This window comes from Saccostrea cucullata, unplaced genomic scaffold (assembly GCF_032062105.1).
Source record: "Saccostrea cucullata isolate Sc308-1 unplaced genomic scaffold, CSIRO_AGI_Scuc_v1 ctg266, whole genome shotgun sequence".
NCBI classification, from domain to species: Eukaryota; Metazoa; Mollusca; class Bivalvia; order Ostreida; family Ostreidae; genus Saccostrea; species Saccostrea cuccullata.
Window position 1 is genome coordinate 535,457 of NW_026935351.1, and position 20,670 is coordinate 556,126.

At 34.1% G+C, this 20,670-nt stretch overlaps 1 protein-coding gene and 1 non-coding gene across 3 annotated transcripts; both read right to left on the minus strand.

Annotated features, from left to right (window-relative positions):
- Nucleotides 1-1,802: 1,802 nt before the first annotated feature.
- On the minus strand, nucleotides 1,803-1,875 carry Trnar-ccu (transfer RNA arginine (anticodon CCU)). Its single transcript has one exon. It is a non-coding gene; the product is annotated as a tRNA-Arg (tRNA).
- Nucleotides 1,876-5,424: 3,549 nt separating this feature from the next.
- On the minus strand, nucleotides 5,425-16,607 carry LOC134242512 (putative protocadherin beta-18). 2 transcript variants are annotated; one of them, XM_062724606.1, is made up of 5 exons: nucleotides 16,332-16,607; nucleotides 12,296-15,020; nucleotides 8,689-8,844; nucleotides 7,126-7,246; nucleotides 5,425-6,515 (listed from the first exon to the last, which is right to left on the minus strand). In XM_062724606.1, the coding sequence occupies exons 2-5, from the start codon at nucleotides 14,900-14,902 to the stop codon at nucleotides 6,097-6,099; spliced, it is 3,303 nt and encodes a 1,100-aa protein (XP_062580590.1). In that variant the 5' UTR covers nucleotides 14,903-15,020; nucleotides 16,332-16,607; the 3' UTR covers nucleotides 5,425-6,096. The 2 variants fall into 2 exon arrangements, with proteins under 2 accessions (XP_062580590.1, XP_062580591.1); XM_062724607.1 differs by lacking the exon at nucleotides 16,332-16,607 and adding an exon at nucleotides 16,035-16,172.
- Between the last annotated feature and the right edge of the window lie 4,063 nt (nucleotides 16,608-20,670).

The window sequence follows — 20,670 nt, forward strand, 5'->3', positions numbered from 1 at the left end:
GGGTGGGACCACAATGCAAGTTCAAACTTGAAGAGTAAAAAAGTCACAGTTAGGGAAAATATGCAAGAATCCTTTGTTAGTGTTGATTCAAAATTATTCAAATTAAGTTTGGACCACTTATGGATTTAAACTTTTCAATACTGAACTGAATTTTTTTTCCTAGCGACAGTGCTCAGGTGAGCGATGTGATCCATGGACCTCTTATTTAGGTATAGAGACTGATTCTTTGAAATTGCCCTGTCTCCTGTGGCAGTTAACTCTTCTGTCAATAAAAAAAGAGGTAGGGGTGTCACTTAACATGGAAATGGTAAAACAACTCCACAAAACGAATTACCATTGTAAAACTGAAAAAAGTTCTGAAGGTGTAGTTTTAAGTAACCCCGATTTCAGGTTTAAAAAAAAGCCATTTTATCCAGTTTTGAAAAATTATAGGTAAATTCTTTAATAATTAAAAAAAAAATGAATATAATGATTACATCACAGGCACTTGTTTCTGAAATGAATTTTTGGCCCATAGTATACTATGGATCAAATATTTATCACAAAAACAAGTGCATGTGGATTAAATTGAAGGTTGATATTCCTCGAATGAGAATACATGGACTGCGTTAACAGTGACCAGAGATTTGAAAATGTAGATCGTATATTCTATTATTTATAATCAGATAATGGGGTCCCAGAAGAAAAGACAAAAACGGAATCCTGCTCGTATTTAATAACCATCAAAACGACGGACTACTTTAGAATATCCGTAAACGAGGGAAGTGGGAAATGGTCATCCTAAGATGTCAAGATCTAACTCTTTGTAATCCTTCTAAATGACCTCGAAACCCTATAAAGTTTCTCCTTTTAGGATAACAGCGCATTTTAATTAAAAGCATTGTACTGGGTACTTTAGAGGATTTGACAATATATTTTTCCCTACTCAACATTGGAACACCTCATTTGGCTCTTTTTATAATGCTAAAAGACAACGACAATTAGAGGTATATCATTTTCCAATAAGACTGTTCTTTGATTTACTTCTTTAACTTTCTAATAAAAAAAACAAAAATATATCAATAATTTATTTTAATGAATGTTATAAAATCCCGCTTATAAAATATTCAGCGAAATCTTAAACAAAAGATTCCAAGAAAACGCTCACAAAACTTCACAAACATGCACAGGGTGTTTCAGAAAACATGCAACCATTTACTTACCTCACTTTATTAATATACAATCAAAAATATATGAAAGTTTAATATCAAACTCAATGTGGTTTGAAAAATACCAGGAGATTCTTTGCACTAGAAATGAGAACTTTCTTGCATGGGATAAATTTATACATTCAGCACAAATGACGCCATTTTGAACATATTTTGTAACTAAGTTAACTTTTACAAGTTTCTTTTTTCTTCTTTAAGTCATTATCTATTTGGCAGATTAACTTTACTTTCATAAGAATAAATCTTGAAATTATGACTTTTAATCTGATATGTTTGTTCATAGCATTGCTTGAAACACCAGTAAAATTTGATCAATCAAAATGGTTGAATCTTTTCTGAAACACCCTGTATATGATGAAAATAAATGTTTTATTAAAAATCTACACCAAGAAAGGGTCTTTCCATATGAATGAAAGTTTTGTAACTAGGATTTTATTTGAATCATTTTCAGTTCGTAGGGATGCTCTTTAATTAAAAGTTGTGTAACTCTGAATATTCTGATACACCTACTTGGGTGAAAAGTTATCTGCTTAATATGTACAGCTGTATGATTTATAGGAAAACCAGTACAAAAATTGGAGGAAGAAAAAATATTACCCGCGACGGGACTCGAACCCGCAATCCCCGGCTTAGGAGGCCGGTGCCTTATCCATTGGGCCACGCGGGCGTTGGAAGTGCCGACAGTAGATTAAGTGGTTTTAAATACTTAACTAAATTTTCCACTTGAAACCCTTATCGTCTGTCAACCGTAGCAAGGAATTTACACAAAGGAGTTTCCTTTAACGCGGGAATAGAATTTAATGTAATCTTTTCTCACCGTGTTTAAACAGCGTAAATAAAAACATTCCTTAGCACTGAAATTGATAACCTCAGTTTATTAGAGATAATATTTTGTAATTTGATTTTATTCTTATAAAAGGAATATTCTTTTTGTAAATTTAATTTTATTCTTATATAAGGAATATTCCTTTTTTTTTAGACTATTTAAATAATTCTTTTCATGTAACAATTTACAAAGTGTTTAAACAACTTAAACTAAAACTTTGCAGAAAAATTAATATATCTCGAAAATAAAATGAGATTTTAGAAGCAATAAATTTTTGTATGCGTAATTGAAAAGTATAATATTTTGTTTTTTTTTTAAATAAGAATATTTTAAATATCTTAAACGTACCATTCACAAAAGTCTAACGAATGTGTTCATCTAAACCGTTGTATAGCGAAAACGAAATTAATTAGCCGTGACCCAACAAGGGAAACACCAAAGAAAAATACCTTGCACATGAGGATAAATATTTAACAACTCATCCCAGAATGAAACAAAATAAACATCCGCCGACCCACCAAGACTCGGTGATGAAAAAACAATGTGTACGGCGTCAGATACAGAAGGATTAGACATTATTTGGAACTTTTTGACATTTATTTGTTCTCCGTGAATTACAAGTGAAGCGATAGCTGCAGAAAGGGGAAATGACATCATGAACAGAAGTAAAAAGTAAAATTTCCGTTTGTCATCTAAAGTTGAGAGAGAGAGAGAGAGAGAGAGAGAGAGAGAGAGAGAATCAGTTCTCGAACATCTGTTACAGTACACAGTTTGTCACTTTCGATAACTCACCACACAGCATGGGGGCATTAAAACATGTTTTCCTACCTGCAAATTAACGCCAAGATGGCAATCACAAACGGCAATTTTCGGACAATTTCATCTAGGGTTGCGGTCATTCCATGCCAAAGATGGGTCATTAGATCGAAAGATACGGCAATTGCACAGTATCAAGTCGCTAAATATTGGTAGCAGAAGCAGTGTCTTTTGGATTTATTGTATATTCTGTATCTTAATTACAGGTGTCGTACTTTTTTCGATTGTATACGGTATCCCAATTGTGGTTCTTATACTCAAAGAAAAAAGAGAGACGTCTATCCTTCCCTTTCATCCTTTTTTCACAGAGTTCGATAAAGCATGTGATTTTTAATTTTATAGCTGTATTTAAATTCAATTTTACAAATTTGATCTAAATTGTGGTCACAGGTTTGTTTATTTATTTCAAGTATAGGCACGCGAAAGAAAAATTTGAAGAAAAATTGAAAATGCATTTTTTTCGTCATCTAATTGATAAAAGTATATTGGATATTTAATATTCTCTCTCTCTCTCTCTCTCTCTCTCTCTCTCAGGCTTCCTCTGTACGTTTAATTTTAAATCAATCTTATTCTCAGACACATCAGAGTGACAGTAATCTTATAAAAGCTTTGTTCGCGGGCTCATCTTTTCACCCACGGCCGGACATCATGAACAAGACACTAGATTAGAGAAAAGCCATTGAAAATTAATGCAAAATTGTCTCCATCTGTCATTTTGAATTTAAAAAAGTATAATGTATAGCTATCTAGAAAAAAAGTACAAAGTGCACATTCTGATTAGCATCGTTATTATTTTTTTATATTCATTTTTTCCAGTAAAATTTTGTAGGCTTATGCATAGATTATAAGAGTCCAAGGGAAAAACACAGTTTAATGCATCATTAAATCGAGGATTTCTGCAGGCTTTGTATATAGAATTTGTAACTTGAGCTTAAGGTGTTAGAAAAAATGAAAGTTTGAATAAATGTTTGATAGTGTCAAGTTCTGATTAACAATATTCCGAAATATATTCATGAATTCTTCAGAAATCTGAGAGGACGAAAGCCCATGGCCATTTTACGACTTATAAACCGGAATATGACCTTTTTAGAATGGGCTAGATTTCGATAGATAAATAGTAAATTCGTAAATTTTATCGCCATATCGCTTTGCTGATCCATATGACCAGAAGTTATGGATTTTGTTATCATTTTTATTCTCCAATTATCGACAGTTCACAGATCGAGTATTTTAACTAATGGGGAAAGGGGGATAACTCTAACTAGCTTAGCTGAGATGTAGGCAAAAATCCATATTAGGCCGATTTGTTTAATTTTGGAAAATAAAAATATTTCTGTAAAATTGCAAGTTATTTAAAATGACTTGCGACTTAAAAGAAGTTTGTACAAAAAAAAAAATTAACTTAATTTTGTACATGCCAAACACACACACACACACACACAAAAAATCTAAATTAAATTTTTAGAGGGTAATACAGTATTCCTAACAGATAAGTTTGCTATGCATAGTGACCCAAAATATACATGTTCCTGTGATTTTCGAACACCTACCATTTCTTTCATGAAAAGTCTGACCGTGTCACTTATACTTGCGCTTTTCAATGTAATCGTTACACTGAAAAGCTAAATTTAACGTTTAATTCAAAACTTATTCGTCATACAGAACTACTGTGACAAGACTCTCAATTTCCCGCGGTTTGTTCGGGGAGGAACATTAGGATCACAGCACTTCAGATGTTGGGGGGATTGTTATATATGATGGAGGGTGTGTCACTCGTACAATACGTCCACATAACCCTATCAAGCCGGGTAAGTGGACAGTGGACGGAGAGAAAGGGACATTTCATTTAATCCCTCCGCCTGCCGTCCTTACCACAATACCAACCCCACGTAACATTGGACATCAATCACTCTCCGTGTTAGAAATGGAGGAAATTTCTGACCCATTTGTAAACAAGTATTGAATAAGAACTTGACGATTTTCACACTTGGAATAACATTCATAAAAACAAAGTTTGGATAATCAGGATTTCCGATTTAAAATTCTGCAAATAATAAACAGAGCGGGCTTAGAGTTGGTCAATCTGAGCGGCTCGCTACTTGAAATACTCCAGACAAAGGCCGGGTTAGGATGATAGGTGGAATAAGACTGACTTATAAAAGGAAACGCTTGCAGTACTTGATAACTTAAGACCTTTAAGATTTTTTTCCAATTCAGTTCTTTAGTAGGGCCTTGTATCGTTAAGAAGATTTTGAATTAAATTGAACACTTTCCAAGCCTGCTGTGTATTATAGCTAGTAATTACTGTGTATTACTCAATATACAAACAAGGAAACTAAACCTTTCCCTAATCACTCATATAAAACAGTGGAGACACTTAGAAACCCATCATATTTAGATAGCAAGACAATCTTTCTAAATATTTTACTGATGAATTTAGTACATGTATATATAAGACTAGCAAATCAATTGCAAAGCACACCATCTCTTTCCAAATCTTTGTATACCGGTATTCATAAATGTCAGTTTATTTATGTAATATATTGAAATTATTGAGAAAAAAAAAAATCAGGATTCTTTTCATAATTTTTATTAATTATAATCATTTTTGTATAAAAATATATTGCTGCTTATAGCAAAATAATAACAATATACAAGGAAAAAACAGTTAAATGCATTACAGTCCAATAATCTGGACCAACAACAAATGCTGCCAGCAGTTAGTTGCAGAGACAATGTCACAAGGAATATTTTTTACATTTCCAAATGTAATGTAATGATACTGTGCCCTATTTCTCACTGGATATACACTTTGATATGATTTGAAGATATTCTTAAGTGAACAAAGATTAAGTAGTTTTTCATTTCATGAGTTGATTAATACAGAATCTTTTCTTACTTCCATTTATACACGTAATTTGAAGAAAAGGAACTTAATATTTCACAGAGATCATTTTGTATAAAATATTGTGCACAAAACAGTAAATAATGTAATGGTTGCACCCACAATGATATTTTTTGAGACCATAAATGCATTTTGAACAAATCATGTGTGATATGAAATAACACAGACATTATGCACATTGATAACATATTCAAGTAAAATATTGCATAACAAAAATAAATCTTGATATTAACCAAGTCTTGTGTTTTGTGTAGCACTGTAATACAGAGTTCTGAGGAATGACATCCTGACTAGAATTCAAGGAACACATGAGACATGATGAGGTCACTTTCCCCAGGAAATCATACAAATACATCCGGCACCTTGTGAAGACGGACTTCTACAGGGTCTTCCTCATCCTCGTCGATGGTGTAGCTTCCCGACGTAGTCGTGTCATCATCGTTATAACCTGTAGCTACACTATCTATAGTCTCGTCCACACTCCGCGCCGAGTATAATCCACTAGTAAAATGTCCATAAGATGGAATGGAAGATGTGGGACTTACAGAAGACTTGGGCTGATAAAATGTCCGTACATGGACAGGAAGGTGATGGGAGGTGTCCCCTATCATTTTGGAGTACTGCTGTAATTCCATCACATTTTCATACAGAGGGGGTGACTGGGAGTATGGAGGACTTTGATAGCGAGGGGTGTTACTCAGATGTGGGGGTGTTCCTCTCCTTCCGTTCTGGGAGGGGCCAAACTTATTACGGAGATCATCTGAAAGACAGAATTCAAAATCAATTATTCTTCAATTCATCAAAATAAACACAAAATTTATATTTTTTAAAGTTGAGTAAATTATGGATTTAAATTCAATCAATATTTATTCATTCGCACATTAATTAAGCTTTTCTTTTCACGTAAAAATCTACAATTCAAATTATATCAATATGGTTGTCAAACTTCAATATTTTCAATTGCAAATTAATTCTACTCTTATTTTGTTGATTTATACCAATTTTTCTCATGACAAGGAATATTCAAATTCCCCAAGTTCAATATTTAGAAAGTTAATCCAACTTAATATTTTAGATAAAATTTCCTCATGTATTAAGAAAAATTGTAAAAATAATTACAAAATTATCAAAATATCAGGCTCTACAAGAGCCAGAGAACTTAGATGAGCTTACTTTTGTTCTCAACCTCACTTTTTTTCAAAGTAAATTCCTAATATAAAGGTGAGGTTTAGCTATAAAATACAAGCTGACTAGGTTTTATGACCAAAGAGCCAGTGTATGAGCAATATTGTCTCCGATTGAAGAATAGCATCAATACAGCATGCACTATTTGCATCAGTGCCTTTGTAAATCAATAAAGCGCCCCCTACCAGTATGATGAGAGTGAGACATGGTGCTTCTTGTCTCCCCTTCACTGATCCCTACACCACTGTCTGACTGAATGGTCTCCCCTGATGTGTCACTGTGATTGTCAGGTCTCTCCTTGTTATACTGAAAAACACAGAATCATAAGTACTTTCTAAAAAATGAAAGAATCAAGAATATATTTTCAATGTCAAACTTATAAAAGTATCTTTTAAGAAACAAATACAGATACATGCATTTATAAAATATTCCTAAGCAGCCATTTATATTGGTAATCAACAATCGCAATAAACTGTTAGACATTCAAGACTTTGATACAATATTGGGTGTCTAACAATGTACTATGCGACTCTTCCGGTACCTCTGTTGGCTGTATTTGGAATAGAACTTGACACCGTAAACTAATGGCCTGGAAAATTCTGCTCCTAAAGAGGAATCAAACTCTGATTTTGTGATAAAGCGCAAGACTTTGTGTCGTAATTGCATCCACATGAATTTCAGATGCACTGAAAAAACTAAATGGGAAGTCATTTTCCAGATCACGGCAGATAAATTCAACCTGAAATCTTGTGAAAAAGCTGTGTAACCGTGCAGGTCCAAACAATTGTTCTTTTTCTCATTATCTGCTTAATGTTTACGATTGATCAGGAGGCAAATAAAGAAGATAATAAAAGACTGTTTATACCTATCAGCTCTGAATCTCCTCCCCAGTTAATCACTCATTGTAACTGGGGCCTTTGTTTCAAGACAGAAACAATGTAACCACATTAAGACAAGTTCAGATTTCCTTGAGCTTTTTTTGACACTCAATCACAGAAAAAAAAATGGGGACAGTCTCCAACAAAAAAACCCTTCTGTTTGTCAAAAGAAAACAGAACCTTTCAAACAGGTGTCAAATTTTACTGTTTACCTTTTCTAGAGATATAAATCAATTGAACCACTCTAAACAAGTAAACCCCCAACAAACCACCCAAAAAGTTGTATTGTCACTCCAAAAACACAAAGCATTAGTCTCATAGGACCGTTATCTAGATTCTTGCAAAAGATGTATTGTAGAGAGCTGTATGTGGAGGGAAAGAAAGAGTGACTACTGAATTATTTTTTCCTGATAATGATTTCCAGTCTTGTTATAATGTATAGTAGTGGAAAGATCTGGGCACTGATTGAACGAGTAAGCAGTTCAGGTCATGAAAATTAATACTGATGAACTTTAACTTTCTCCTAAATATTGTACCCCCTTGATCCTAGCTGATTCTATTATCTTTTTTCCTGAATCACAAATGTAAAGTACATACTGGTAATTACCAAAATAATTCTCTATCCTCATAATATTTTTCTTTTCTACATAATATGCCCAACTGGTGTACAATGGAGATGATTAAAATTTCTTATGGTATGCCTCAGTGCCAAAATGCCACATTTTCTTGGTTTTATTTTGAATTATACTAAAATCTACTTATTTTTTCCTGAGCTTTACTTCTGACTCTGTCATCACTTTGTGCATGTGTCTGTATTTTGTATATGTCTGTCTGTTATTTTGTATGTGCATGTGTCTGTCTGTCATTTACCTCTGAGCTGTGTCCTGGCCACTGCTTGTCGTGGGTCTGGACCAGTTTCTGATGAAGTCTTATGGATGCCATTCTGTTTAACTCGCACTGTCGGGCCTCGTCATTCGGCGATTCACTTCTGGTGTGTTTGTCCATACTGACTGAAGGGTCGGACAACTACAAAATACAATATATTTATTTAAAATTGATACTTTGGTCAATACTGAACTGTTAAAGATTGCTGATTTATCCTTGACAAGTTCTTCTGGAAAGAAATGTCAAAAATTACAGTCAAAATATCCTCTGGGATAATTAAATAAATAATAGTAATACAAAGATGAATTTTTGTATATAAATATTTTAAATTACATTTACACCCCAAAGCTAAACATATGTGTTAATAAAAACAATGTACTGAAAAAATTTAATTTGTCAATATTTATGTTTTGATTTTTTCCATTAGAAACTTTTAAAGACTCCAATGAACTTTACATGTTAATCTGGGAACCCCATTTAAACCCATGTCCAGTGTTCCCGTACACCCTGGAGGTGTCTTAATCTGGAGGTGACTGACATTGGAGATTTTCAGAAAAGAGCTCAAGTACTCTTGATTTGCAAACCTTTCCAAATAATTAGGCATATTGAAGAGGTAAAAAATAACAGATCTATATAGATGTCACTTCTGGATATAGGCAGGTTACATATTCTTACATAGTAGAATGAGATCCTACTGTGAACATAGATTATATCCCCCTCTTATAAGCCCTCCTTTAAATGTACTTTGAATATGAAGCTCTTTTTAATGGTCTCCACTTTAAGCAGATTATTCAACAAACAGAGGGATAACATACAATGTTATTATTCTTTTTTCAAATTATCAATCTGAACCATTTCAAGTCTTGAAATAAGGGATTAAATTTGTTTGTGCTCTAATTAGTAGTAGTAGGGGGAGAAAGAGACAGATTCATTAGAGCAAACTTTTCTTTCTCTCATAGATTCACTACTGACGGCCTACATCCCAAAATAGAAAGTATTCACATATACTTAATAATCAACTTTTCTCCAGAATCCCTGAGTAAAAAATAATTTTTTTTAACTGGGTTAGAATTTTCAAAGAAGAAGGTACAGTTTGGGCTTTATTATGCCCTAAAAATTTAATGTTCTTAAAAAGCGATGAAATTGGCTTTAAGAAGAGTTGAGTAGATGGATATGATAAATCATTAATGAAAATGGCATGAAGAAGGACTGTTCTGGAAATATGACGTCACTAATTTGGAACATTTCTAAGTTTAATGCAGAAAAGCCTCAGAATGACCCATTTCTGTCTTATTTTCCTTTAGAAAATAGTCTCTGCCACCGTCACCCACTTCAATTTTTGGATATATTATGTAAACTACTATAAAAAAAATCACATATCTCAAAATCTTTGTGGGCGACGGCGGCAGAGAAAACATCACTGAAAATTTATGTCTTCTGCAACTTTTTAAGAAAATACGGGAAAATGCACAAGTTAATGACGTCACAATAAGCATTTAGGAGGTCATATGAGAAAAACGATGTATGTATTCTTACTGCATGGAATTCTAATGAATCAGAAAGAATGAATTTTAATTTCTTATACGACTTTCATATTTTAGAAAAATACAGGGCTTAATTTGTATTGAAACTGTACCTTGCTCTTTCAAATATTTAAGAAGCAAGTAAACAGGACAGAGTAGTTCAATAACTATAAGTTTAAAATTGTTCCTGAACTTCCATGATTTAAAAAAATCTGAAAAGTATAACGCACTGTGATACACCATATTTATTTATTTCAGCTTATCATTTAAAATTGAAAAAAAAAATGTATTCTTCTTGTACCGCAAAAATTGCAAAAGACCAAAAAATTTACAAAATATTTTAATAGTGTACAATTCAATATATGAAATGAAATTCATTTGATTTTTTTTAAGGTAAATATCTATGAATTCATGCGGTGAGCAGACAAATCAGAGATGTGCCCTCGCTGTCTATAACAGATTTTGTGGATTTTCTTACACAAGTTTTCCCACTAGCCATTATAAACCAAACTGATCTCTATCTCAAAACATCTGATGACTTTCCGTGATAAAAATCCATATTGCAAATTATTCACCTGCTTTCTGTCTCCTATTTAAGGTTAAAAATTCATTATCTCGGGCTGGTTTTACAATTAAAATTGAAATTCTTTTTTCCATGTTTTTTATGGACACAGTGTCACATTATGTAGAATACAGAAAGTGAAATTCAACACTTGGTTGCCTATATTTGCATTTTGTGGCCATTTCATACACTGATGAATCCCGAATTAATATTCCCTGATAAAATACATGTTCTGGGTGTTAAACAGTGTCACTTTTTCCCTGACTGTGCCTTTGGGATCTAGCGGTTCATTAGGGATGTCAATGTTATCAAGGCTGTCTGGGTGTTACTTGTATTTTTGAATTACACCAGATCACCTAATCTACAAATAAGTCTTCACCTTAGGATAAACATATGCTTTTTATGGACAAAATTCAGTCTTCCACAAAATTTAGGAAAACTTTTTTCCCCTTCATTATTTGAGCAAGAAAAAAAAAGAGAGTAAAAACTCTTGCTTGTCTGTGGTTACTGGTTGTTGTCAATTTTTAAATTTAATGTTTACCCAATCACAGAGTTAATCTAGAGATAAGTATTCTGTTTGCCAATTATCCATTTTGTTAAGGGTAGCTGGTTTACTTAAGATCAATCTTACATCAGACTTATCAGTTTTACTGTGTCAACAGACCTGCACACTGTAATAGGGCTACCCCTGATCACAAGACGCAGATTGTCTTCCTTAAGTTTCACAAGGAGTTCTGTGTTCTCCTCAAATTGTTTTTTTTTAATATAGGGCGTGATTTTCAGAAACTAACAACTATAGTTGGCGACAGTTAGGAGGGAGGGGACTGCTCTTTATAAGGACCAGATCCCACTTAGAAACCAGTCTTTGTTAAATTCAATATTCCAGCAGTTTGAGAGCCAGGGCACTATAGAAATTTTTCAAAGACTTGTTGATGTGTGTAACTTTTCTGAATTTTTCATTTCATACCCCTAACTGACTTTCTGATTCTTCACTGTAGACAGTGCTGCCTTGTAATAACAGTATACCGCCCGAATCGCCCGATAGGGAAACGTTTCACAATGTGAAATCAATAATCGCATTCTGTGTCCAGAAATTGATTTCTTGACATGTGAAAAGGAAATAAATAATAATAATAGAGCACTACCTGGGATCTGCCCAATAATTTACAAACATGTCTGAAAAATAATTAAGAGCACAAAATGTTACTTTAAAAAGTACATAACCTGCCTTATATCTAAAGATGACCCCCCATGTATGCTCAGACCTTAAATTCTTGATTGGCTTCAAATTTCTTTAGAAAAACTCAGCATAAAGGTACAACTGTTGAAAAGTTAAAACGATACCTCTATTTGTTAAAATTGTAGATGATTTACCTTTTGTGGAATGTGGAGTTTTGAAACTGAACCAAAATATTTAGATCAAAGTTTGAACAACACTTGGCAATGTTAGTAATTTTTTTTCATTCGTGATAAAGACAGTATGTGTAACAGCTTCTGAGTTTATTACCTGGTACATGTTCTGGTTGTTCCTTCTTCCTCCCTCATCTGTTTCATCACTGTAAAACATGCCCACATTTTCTCCTGGGGCAACATATTTCAGAGGATCAACATAAACTCTGGGAACTGAGTTTGTATTTGCTTTAGCCTCAGTCTGTGCATTTAATTCCTTTCTTTTCAGGTCCCTGCGTCTCACAAAAAATATTGTAATCAGAATGGAGGCTGATAAAACAAGTGTGACAACCACGACTGCCACCACGATTCTCATGTTGAGCTCATCGTCTCCTGCGGTGTGCGTTATCACAGATGTGGTAGCATTAGTCCTTATGACCACTAGATGTAAATTCTCGTACTTAGTGAGAGGCTTCACCCCTTTGTCTGATACAGCTATCCTGAGGAAGTAGCTGGCAATGTGTCCAGGATGCATGGTTCTGGCCACAATAACTTCCCCAGTCAAACTATTGATATTGAAAATGTCTGAATCATTTCTGTTGGTAATAGAATACACAAGTGTTTTATTTTCTCCCTCATCTATGTCAAAAGCTTGAATCTGGGCCACTATCATATTTAGCCCCGAGTTGACAGACACCTTCACAGTGTCATTGGAGGCATTAGGGAACACTATGATTGGTTCATTGTCATTAGCATCTGTGATGTCCACTTGAATCACCACACTATTTCTATTGGGAGGGTTTCCATGATCTGAAGCAATAGCTGTAAATATGTACCGATCCCTCTCCTCTCTATTAAGATTCCCATTAACCAAGATAGTGCCATTGGGGGCCAGGAAAAATGGGACCTCTGAATGCTTTGGAAGGGAGAAAGATACCTTTCCGTTGTCTCCAGCATCTTTGTCAGTAGCTGTCAGCTGAAGAACAAACGTGTCAAAAGGCACATTCTCTTGAACAGAGGCTTTGAACTGATTTTGATTAAATTCTGGAAAGTTGTCATTTTTGTCCTCAATATTGACCACAATGGTAGCAGTGGAGGAGAGTGGTGGATCTCCAGAATCGACGGCGTACACACGGAATCGGTACTGTGACACTGACTCTCTGTCATAAACCTTGTTAGCACGGATTGTCCCCGTGTCTCCATCAACAGTGAAATCAGCTCCAGCGTCACCATGAAGTTTATAATGAATTCTAGCATTTTCACCCAGGTCATTGTCAGTAGCTAAAATCTGAATAATGGCATCTCCTGGATTGTTACCCTCAGGAATCTTAGCAAGATATTCATTCTGGGAAAATATGGGATTATGGTCATTTTCATCTGTGACTTGCACTCGAAAACTTGCATTACAGCTAAGAGGTGGAGAGCCAATATCTTGACAAGTAATGCTCACAAAATGTTCATCTTGAGCCTCCCGATCCATTGGTTTATACACAGTCACTTTATACTCCTGAACATCAAGTTTCTGCAGTGTGAACTGATTGTTGCTGATGCTGCAGTTGACGATTCCATTTGCCCCAGCATCATTATCAATCACTCGGATATGGGCAACCACAGCTCCACGGTTTGCATATTCAGACACTTGGGCATGATCTGTATTGGTCAGCAAGTTAATTTTAATTTCTGGTGGATTGTTACCGGAGTCCTGTACATACACATTCACAATGGCCTGGGTCGGGTAGGGTTGTTCCCCTCGGTCGTATGCCTCAACTATCAGCCTGTACTTCTCACTTGGTTCATAAATCAACTGTTTAGCAATTTTTAGTTCCCCAGTATTTTCATTAACAAAAAATAGTCCTTGGAGTTCTTCAGGTTGGTTAGTGCTGATTTTATATAAAATTTCCCCATTTTTACCAATATCTTTGTCAGTAGCCCTTAACTGAAGGATGGTAGTATTTACAGCAATTTCTTCCTTGACAGTCACATTATAAATGGAATTCTCGAACATTGGGTTATTGTCATTGATATCACCTATTGTAATGTTAACTCTCATCATCCCGACCTTGGGAGGGGATCCGCCATCATAAGCCAGAATCTGAATATCATAACGACTCGTCTCTTCTCGGTCCAAAGATCGAATGACGTTCAATTTCACTGAAAGACTGTCATCCAGGTTTCTGAAGAAAATGACATCGAATGGAGTTCCTTTAGGTCTAACTTCGTATTTTTTGACAGAGTACTCTTCGCTATCTTGGTCAATGGCTCCATCGATGACAAAACTCTGATTAACCTTAGCACCTTCAGATATTCTGAGATCTGTGGAGGGGTTTGGAAATGATGGTGTTTTATCATTAATATCTAGAAGATTCACCATGATGATGATTTTTTCAAAAAATGCTGCAATTTCAGACTGAACTGCTATTTCTAATGGGATTATACAATCTTCTTTGTATGGACAAATTTTTTCTCTGTCTAAATTCATAGCTGTTTTAAAATCACTGGTTTGAGGATCTATGGCAAAATAATGAGGTGGTTGACTTAGAAACGAGTACTTCAGCTTATCTGTGTGACTATCGTTATGAAATTCTCCAAGTTTGGCATCGATGAAAATGTTACCCAGTGTCACATTAGCCCCCTGTTCCTCTGTGATATTATACACAATATCAACACTTCCACAACAATTCACCAGGATCGACAGAATCCACAAGTTTCTCAGCATTGAGCCCATTGTGGTTCCGTTTTGTCAAGCAACCTCTAGCAACAATGTGTCAGCTACTTGATTTTTCTCCATTAAATTTAAGATTTTCCACTTTCCGTTGAGCACGATCCACTCAAGTCCCAACACCCTGAAGCAAGAAAATAACACAATCTGTTCAATATTGACACTTGTATTTATATCTAAATCATAAAAGACTTTGTGGAAATTAAATACCGCAATGATAACAGAGACATTGATAAGACTTCTAGTAATTAAACTCCAATATTTAAATCAAACACGGGTATTAAAAAGATCCAATTGAGAGACTGCAAAGTATTTTTGAAATAATCATCCCAATAAGTTATGGAAAATTTCCTTCACAATGCAAGAAAAATATTCTGATTATATAGCCCTTGGCTTAAACTTATTTTATATAAACACCAAGACAATACATTGGTCCCTGCAATGAAATTTACTCCCAACATTTCATTTTTGAAACAGAAAGATCAAGTTGATATAACCTAAATATTTCAAAACAACTTTTAATCTTTTTTTAAAATCAGCGTGTATTTTTTATTTGCCACGTGAAGTGTAAAATTTTCTTTCCATAAATTGCCCGAGGCTAAGCATTAATAAAATTTAAGATTTTTGAGAAATTGAAAAAAATTAATAAAAAGTAACATTACATCTCAGTATCTGATGTACTGCTTCACATTTTTATATTTTGTATCTTAAAGTTTTTTTCAATGCATGAAATACCAAGATAGCAAATTTTTCTTGATATTTTTCTCCTTTATACAAACTGTAAATCTATATTCCTCATGTGAACAGAAATAAGACAGAGGGTTAATTTGTACATGATAAATCAAACCTTGTAGGTTTTATACATAATGTTTCCTAACAGTATCAGATACTGACCACCTAGTGAATGTAATGTTATACAGAAAGTGACCAGAGCCTAGAAAATGTAACACTTCTGACCAAGAAAATTACGACAGTGCCTGATAACTTTACACATGACCCTAAAGCTCTGGCCACAAGGATAGAATTGGACTAATTATTTCTGCTTAACGTATTGTAAATAATCTTAAATATCTCAAATAAGAGTCTAACTTTAACCTACAGAATGTAATTCTTTTAAAGACAACAAATTTTATCTTACCTGTATCATTGTTTAGTCCTATTTCTAAAATATTTTGGCTAAAAAGTACACAAAAAAAAGACCAGAAATAAAATCTCTTTCTACATTTGTTACTTATACTCATTATTTGAAAACTAACATAATAAACCTGGATTTCCAAACCATGAAGCAGATTAGAGTCAAGATCAATTGAACTTAGCTCCACCCACTTCTGCTAACTAGCCAATCAAACCTCTGCCTTATCAACAGGTTAATCTATCAATCATGTGTATTTTACTCTCTTGGTTTTTTTCCTTCTTTACAAACAATAAGCCTCACCTTCTGGCCTATAATCAAAAGCACCCTGGTGTTGGGGTCTGCTAATGAATGGTTTAATTCCTCCCTCTGATGACCGTCACAATTTTTACTACAGCGGCATGTGGTCACACTCAGACACTACTGCAAACTGTAAAATATTAATTGCTTGTTTGTTAGTTATTTTCACTTTGTAGTATGCATGAAATCTACCTTCACAGTTTGGTAATACCACACTGATAATTTTTTAATTTTTTGTTCACCTATAGGCCTCATGCAGATAAGATTCCTAAAATCTGTGGGAAAATTTAATATTTCTTTGTTAATGTATATACGGTATATTGTTTTTCAAAATTTAAACAGTTCTCAATTTTTTATACAAATGTATCAAATTACTTCAAAATTATCTTACTCTCTTTAAATATAAGAACATGAGAAATAAATATCTGGTATATAAAATATATCATTTAGGCCTATCATTACTATTTATTTATTAAATTTAGATACTGTAACAGAATCAGGGAAAGATAAACCACAAATTATTAAGTAAAAAAAATGAAACTTTTATTCATGAAAAATTGCAGAAAAACTAAAACAACCTAAGCACTAATGCAAATTAGGTTTAGAAAAGTCAAAGCTTCCAGGAGTCCAATTAGCCTAAATTTAAAGTGTTTGCTATGCCATTACTGAAAGTGTAAATATAATCACAACTTTTATTGAAAGACTGTCACTCCAACAAGGGAAATGAAGGACCTACTTTAATGAAATAAATAAACCAATTTACTTATACGCAGGTAAACAAAAACAGCCTTTTATAAATTTAATTGAATTAAATTGTTTAAATACAATTTCATGAAAGTCAGCATTCACGGCCACATTAAAAGCCATTTTACTTGCTAAAATGAGCAAGAAGGACATTTTGGACCATTTCGTTCAAACCTTGACACCTTCAATGTGAGGACAAAATAGCAGGGACAATAAAACTGATGAGCATTACAGAAAACTGTGACATATGAATGGGAATAGGTAAACTCTTAAATCATTGTTTGGGCATCCAGGTGGCTCCTAGTTTCCCTTGATTACATAGGTGTTGATCTTTGAAAACCAAAAAGTCTGGCCCATGGTTATTTTTACTCTTGAACTGGACACCTGAATAATGGTAAATTCTTGAGGTCAGGTGTGAAAGATAAATTCTTAAGTTTTGCTGGATAAAAAAGCAAAGAAAAACTGAGATAATGAAGAACAAATTGAGATACACCAGGCAGCTGTACCAATATTAAATTCCAGCCAAGTAATGTTAACACCCTAGCACCAGACAGTTTGAGATTTCCGACAATTCCCAACCCACCCTAAAAAGGGAGATGAAGTTCTGCAAAAAATGATTTCATACATATTTTCTAAGTAACTCAACTTCAGAAAAAAAAAATTATTAAAATTAAATCCATTTATCCTTGACTATTTCTTTTTGAGCCATTATGTGTAGCTCATATGGACGGGACAATGAAATAATCAAAGACACTTCAAACCATAAAATCTTTTAATAACTTGCAAAAGATACAAATTCAGCAGAGTACAAAAGCAGAAAATGGTCATAAAAGGGGGGAGACTTTTCCATCAAATCACTAAATTACAGCTGGAATTGGCTACATTTTCAACTTTTCACCTCACAGAGCATATTCAATAGATGAAAAGAAATGTCCTTAAAAATTCAATTTAACTTTCCCCCTCAGTGGAGCAAAAATTGTCCGAGTTGATTTCTTTTTCGATGCTTGTTTGTCCGTCAACATTACACAAACAGACATAAAACCTTGAAAAATGCTTTTGCTTGGCTCATCCCCAACAAGAATAGAATACAATGTTTTCGGCCACGGAAACTACCTATTAGTCATCTGGTTAAAGTTTTAATCTGTATCATTCATGCAGTGTAAATCTTTTAATACGGAGGTATAGGAAAAGCTGCTAATCTAGATGTGAGGAATTATAGCCGTGAACAATTCCTTCTAACCAGACAAAGGCTAACTCTAGCAAAAAATCACCTCGGTATCAGATAGGGTGACAAAAATTCAATAAAGCGGTGCCACATACAGAAATAACATTTATAAGATTTCGTGATATGCTCCAACATTGTTCAAACCTACTCAAAGAGAACCTATAAAAATGATCACAGTTTTTTTTAAAGCTCACAGGTCATATACAAAAGTTCAAATTTTCAGTTCACTGTGTTTTAACAAGTATTGTCTTTTAAAAAAATTAACAATATCCTTCCTAATAAACCTGCCTTGTTTAAATGGATTCAGACTAATTAAAGCAGAGTGTCATGAAAAAAGAAACACATGAAGAGGAAATCATAGGGATTCACTACAGACTAGAAATCCTAAATATACCACAATGCAATCCCAATCCTTTCACAGACAATGTTTTCTATTATTATGAAATATTCCTTTATTTGGAATAGGGAAATCATAATGACTTAGTCAACACAAGATTAGTGGTTTTCTCTCAAAGTCAAATAGCTGTAAAATAAGCTCATCATTAGAGGGATAATGCATAATCCATTGTACTTGATCAGTCTCACCTCTAATAACAATTAAGTACATATACCTAGGTGGACACCTTGTTATATATGCAGGTATATTCCTGACATTTATTAACAATATACCTCCCCCTAAGAAGTATAGGAGTGGCAAAAATTATTCAATTTTCAGACAATCTGTCTTAAGAAATCACAATCAGGGACTATTTGCAGCTTCTTATTCCCTATTTAAGTGTGCATAAGCCTCTGGCTTGACAAATGCACACAGTAGAGGCCATCTTGTATTGACAAACGGTTTATACAATTATTTCTTTTAAGCTTATCATGGCAAGGTGAATCATTTGTCGGCATTGCAGTCAGCTCCCCGGCTTAAAGAACACTCCGATCGGAGTCAATTCTTTATCATGAAGTGATGTAATAGTGGTCTACCCTTCACAGAAAAGTCCGACTTCCCTAGCAACCCCTACCCTACAATCACCCAGAATCAATATCAGGAACTAAATATCACAGACCAATGCCGCAGAGGAAACAATGGACAGGTAATATAGACCGGTCAGGGAAAGTGACGTCCCCTCGGTCCCTCCCTGAGACGAGAATTCCCCGTTGATACGAGCTGTCAGTATGAAGTCCCTCTCCTTAGAGTACTCTACCTTGGCCATGGAGACCAGAAGTCCCATGTATCATCAATTCGTCCACTTCCTAATAATCAGCTGATTGCTAGTGTGAAATGTACACTGTAAACAAAGGTATCTTACGAGTGGCTACTGATATAGCTGTTTACTGACCATGGCTTTTCAAATTAATTAAGACGTCTCATAAATTGACCTACAAAAATTTCATGAACTTTCACTCTCCGGAATTCATTTAAAACTTTGCCCTATATATTTCATCATTTAACTTTTAAATAAAGTAACCATTTCAAAGGTGGATTTACTTTAATTTATTTACAAGTTGCTAAGCACAAATCAAGAATTCAATACACCTACTTCAACTTCAAAAACTCCAAAAATAATGGACTTCATAGGAATGATACACAGTAACCCAACCTTATTATCAAAATCAGGTGCCCTCTATCTGACAACAAACAAAAGATTGGACAATAATTCCTCCAAGTAAACTTTTCATTTTCTGAGATAGACTTGATTCCTCTAGTAATTCCTGCATTATCTCAGCCCATATCTCTGCTACATGGACAATGTATGGGTTTTCTGGAATCCTAATTCATGGTATCGACCATCCCCATTGTTTTAACTCCCTAAGCAAGGTGGGAGAGGGCAAGCTAAGCCGACATGAGCTCTCTGTTTGTTCTAAGACAAATCCTGTTTGATCCTTTGCCTCGTAAGAGCAATTTTAACACCTGAAGATTGCATATTATTAATGGGAATATGAATGTTGGTCGATACTGGCTTTGCCAGGTGAAAATGAATTGCAGCTTTTAATTGACTGCATTGTTGAAACAATGAAAAGATCCTAGTTCCTAAAACATGCCACAATTATTAATTCCTATGTGTCCTAAAGTCATCTATGCTTTGTTATTTACTAAATGACACAACTTCTACATGCATTTTACCATTTTTTGTCAGCAATGTGCAATACAAATACCACATTCCTTTCCCATTTGTTTCAGGTTCTGAAACATCTTTATGATAAAAATTTTGTTAACAATACTAGAAAGATATATATAGTAACAAGCAGGTGAAGAAAACTACTGAAATAGCAAAGATGGTATGTGACAGAAAACTGTTACAAATCTGTAAAACAGTTATTTAAAGTTCACAAAAACACAAAACTTACATAATCTTAGCATTCTTCTATTCTGATCATTTACCT

Coding starts and splice junctions, on each gene's coding strand:
- LOC134242512 (XM_062724606.1), bottom strand. CDS start 14,902: ATGGGCTCAATGCTGAGAAACTTGTGGATTCTGTCGATCCTGGTGAAT. Junction 8,845..12,295: donor ACAACCAGAACATGTACCAG/GTAATAAACTCA, acceptor TGTATTTTGTAG/TTGTCCGACCCTTCAGTCAG. Junction 7,247..8,688: donor GGCCAGGACACAGCTCAGAG/GTAAATGACAGA, acceptor TGTGTTTTTCAG/TATAACAAGGAGAGACCTGA.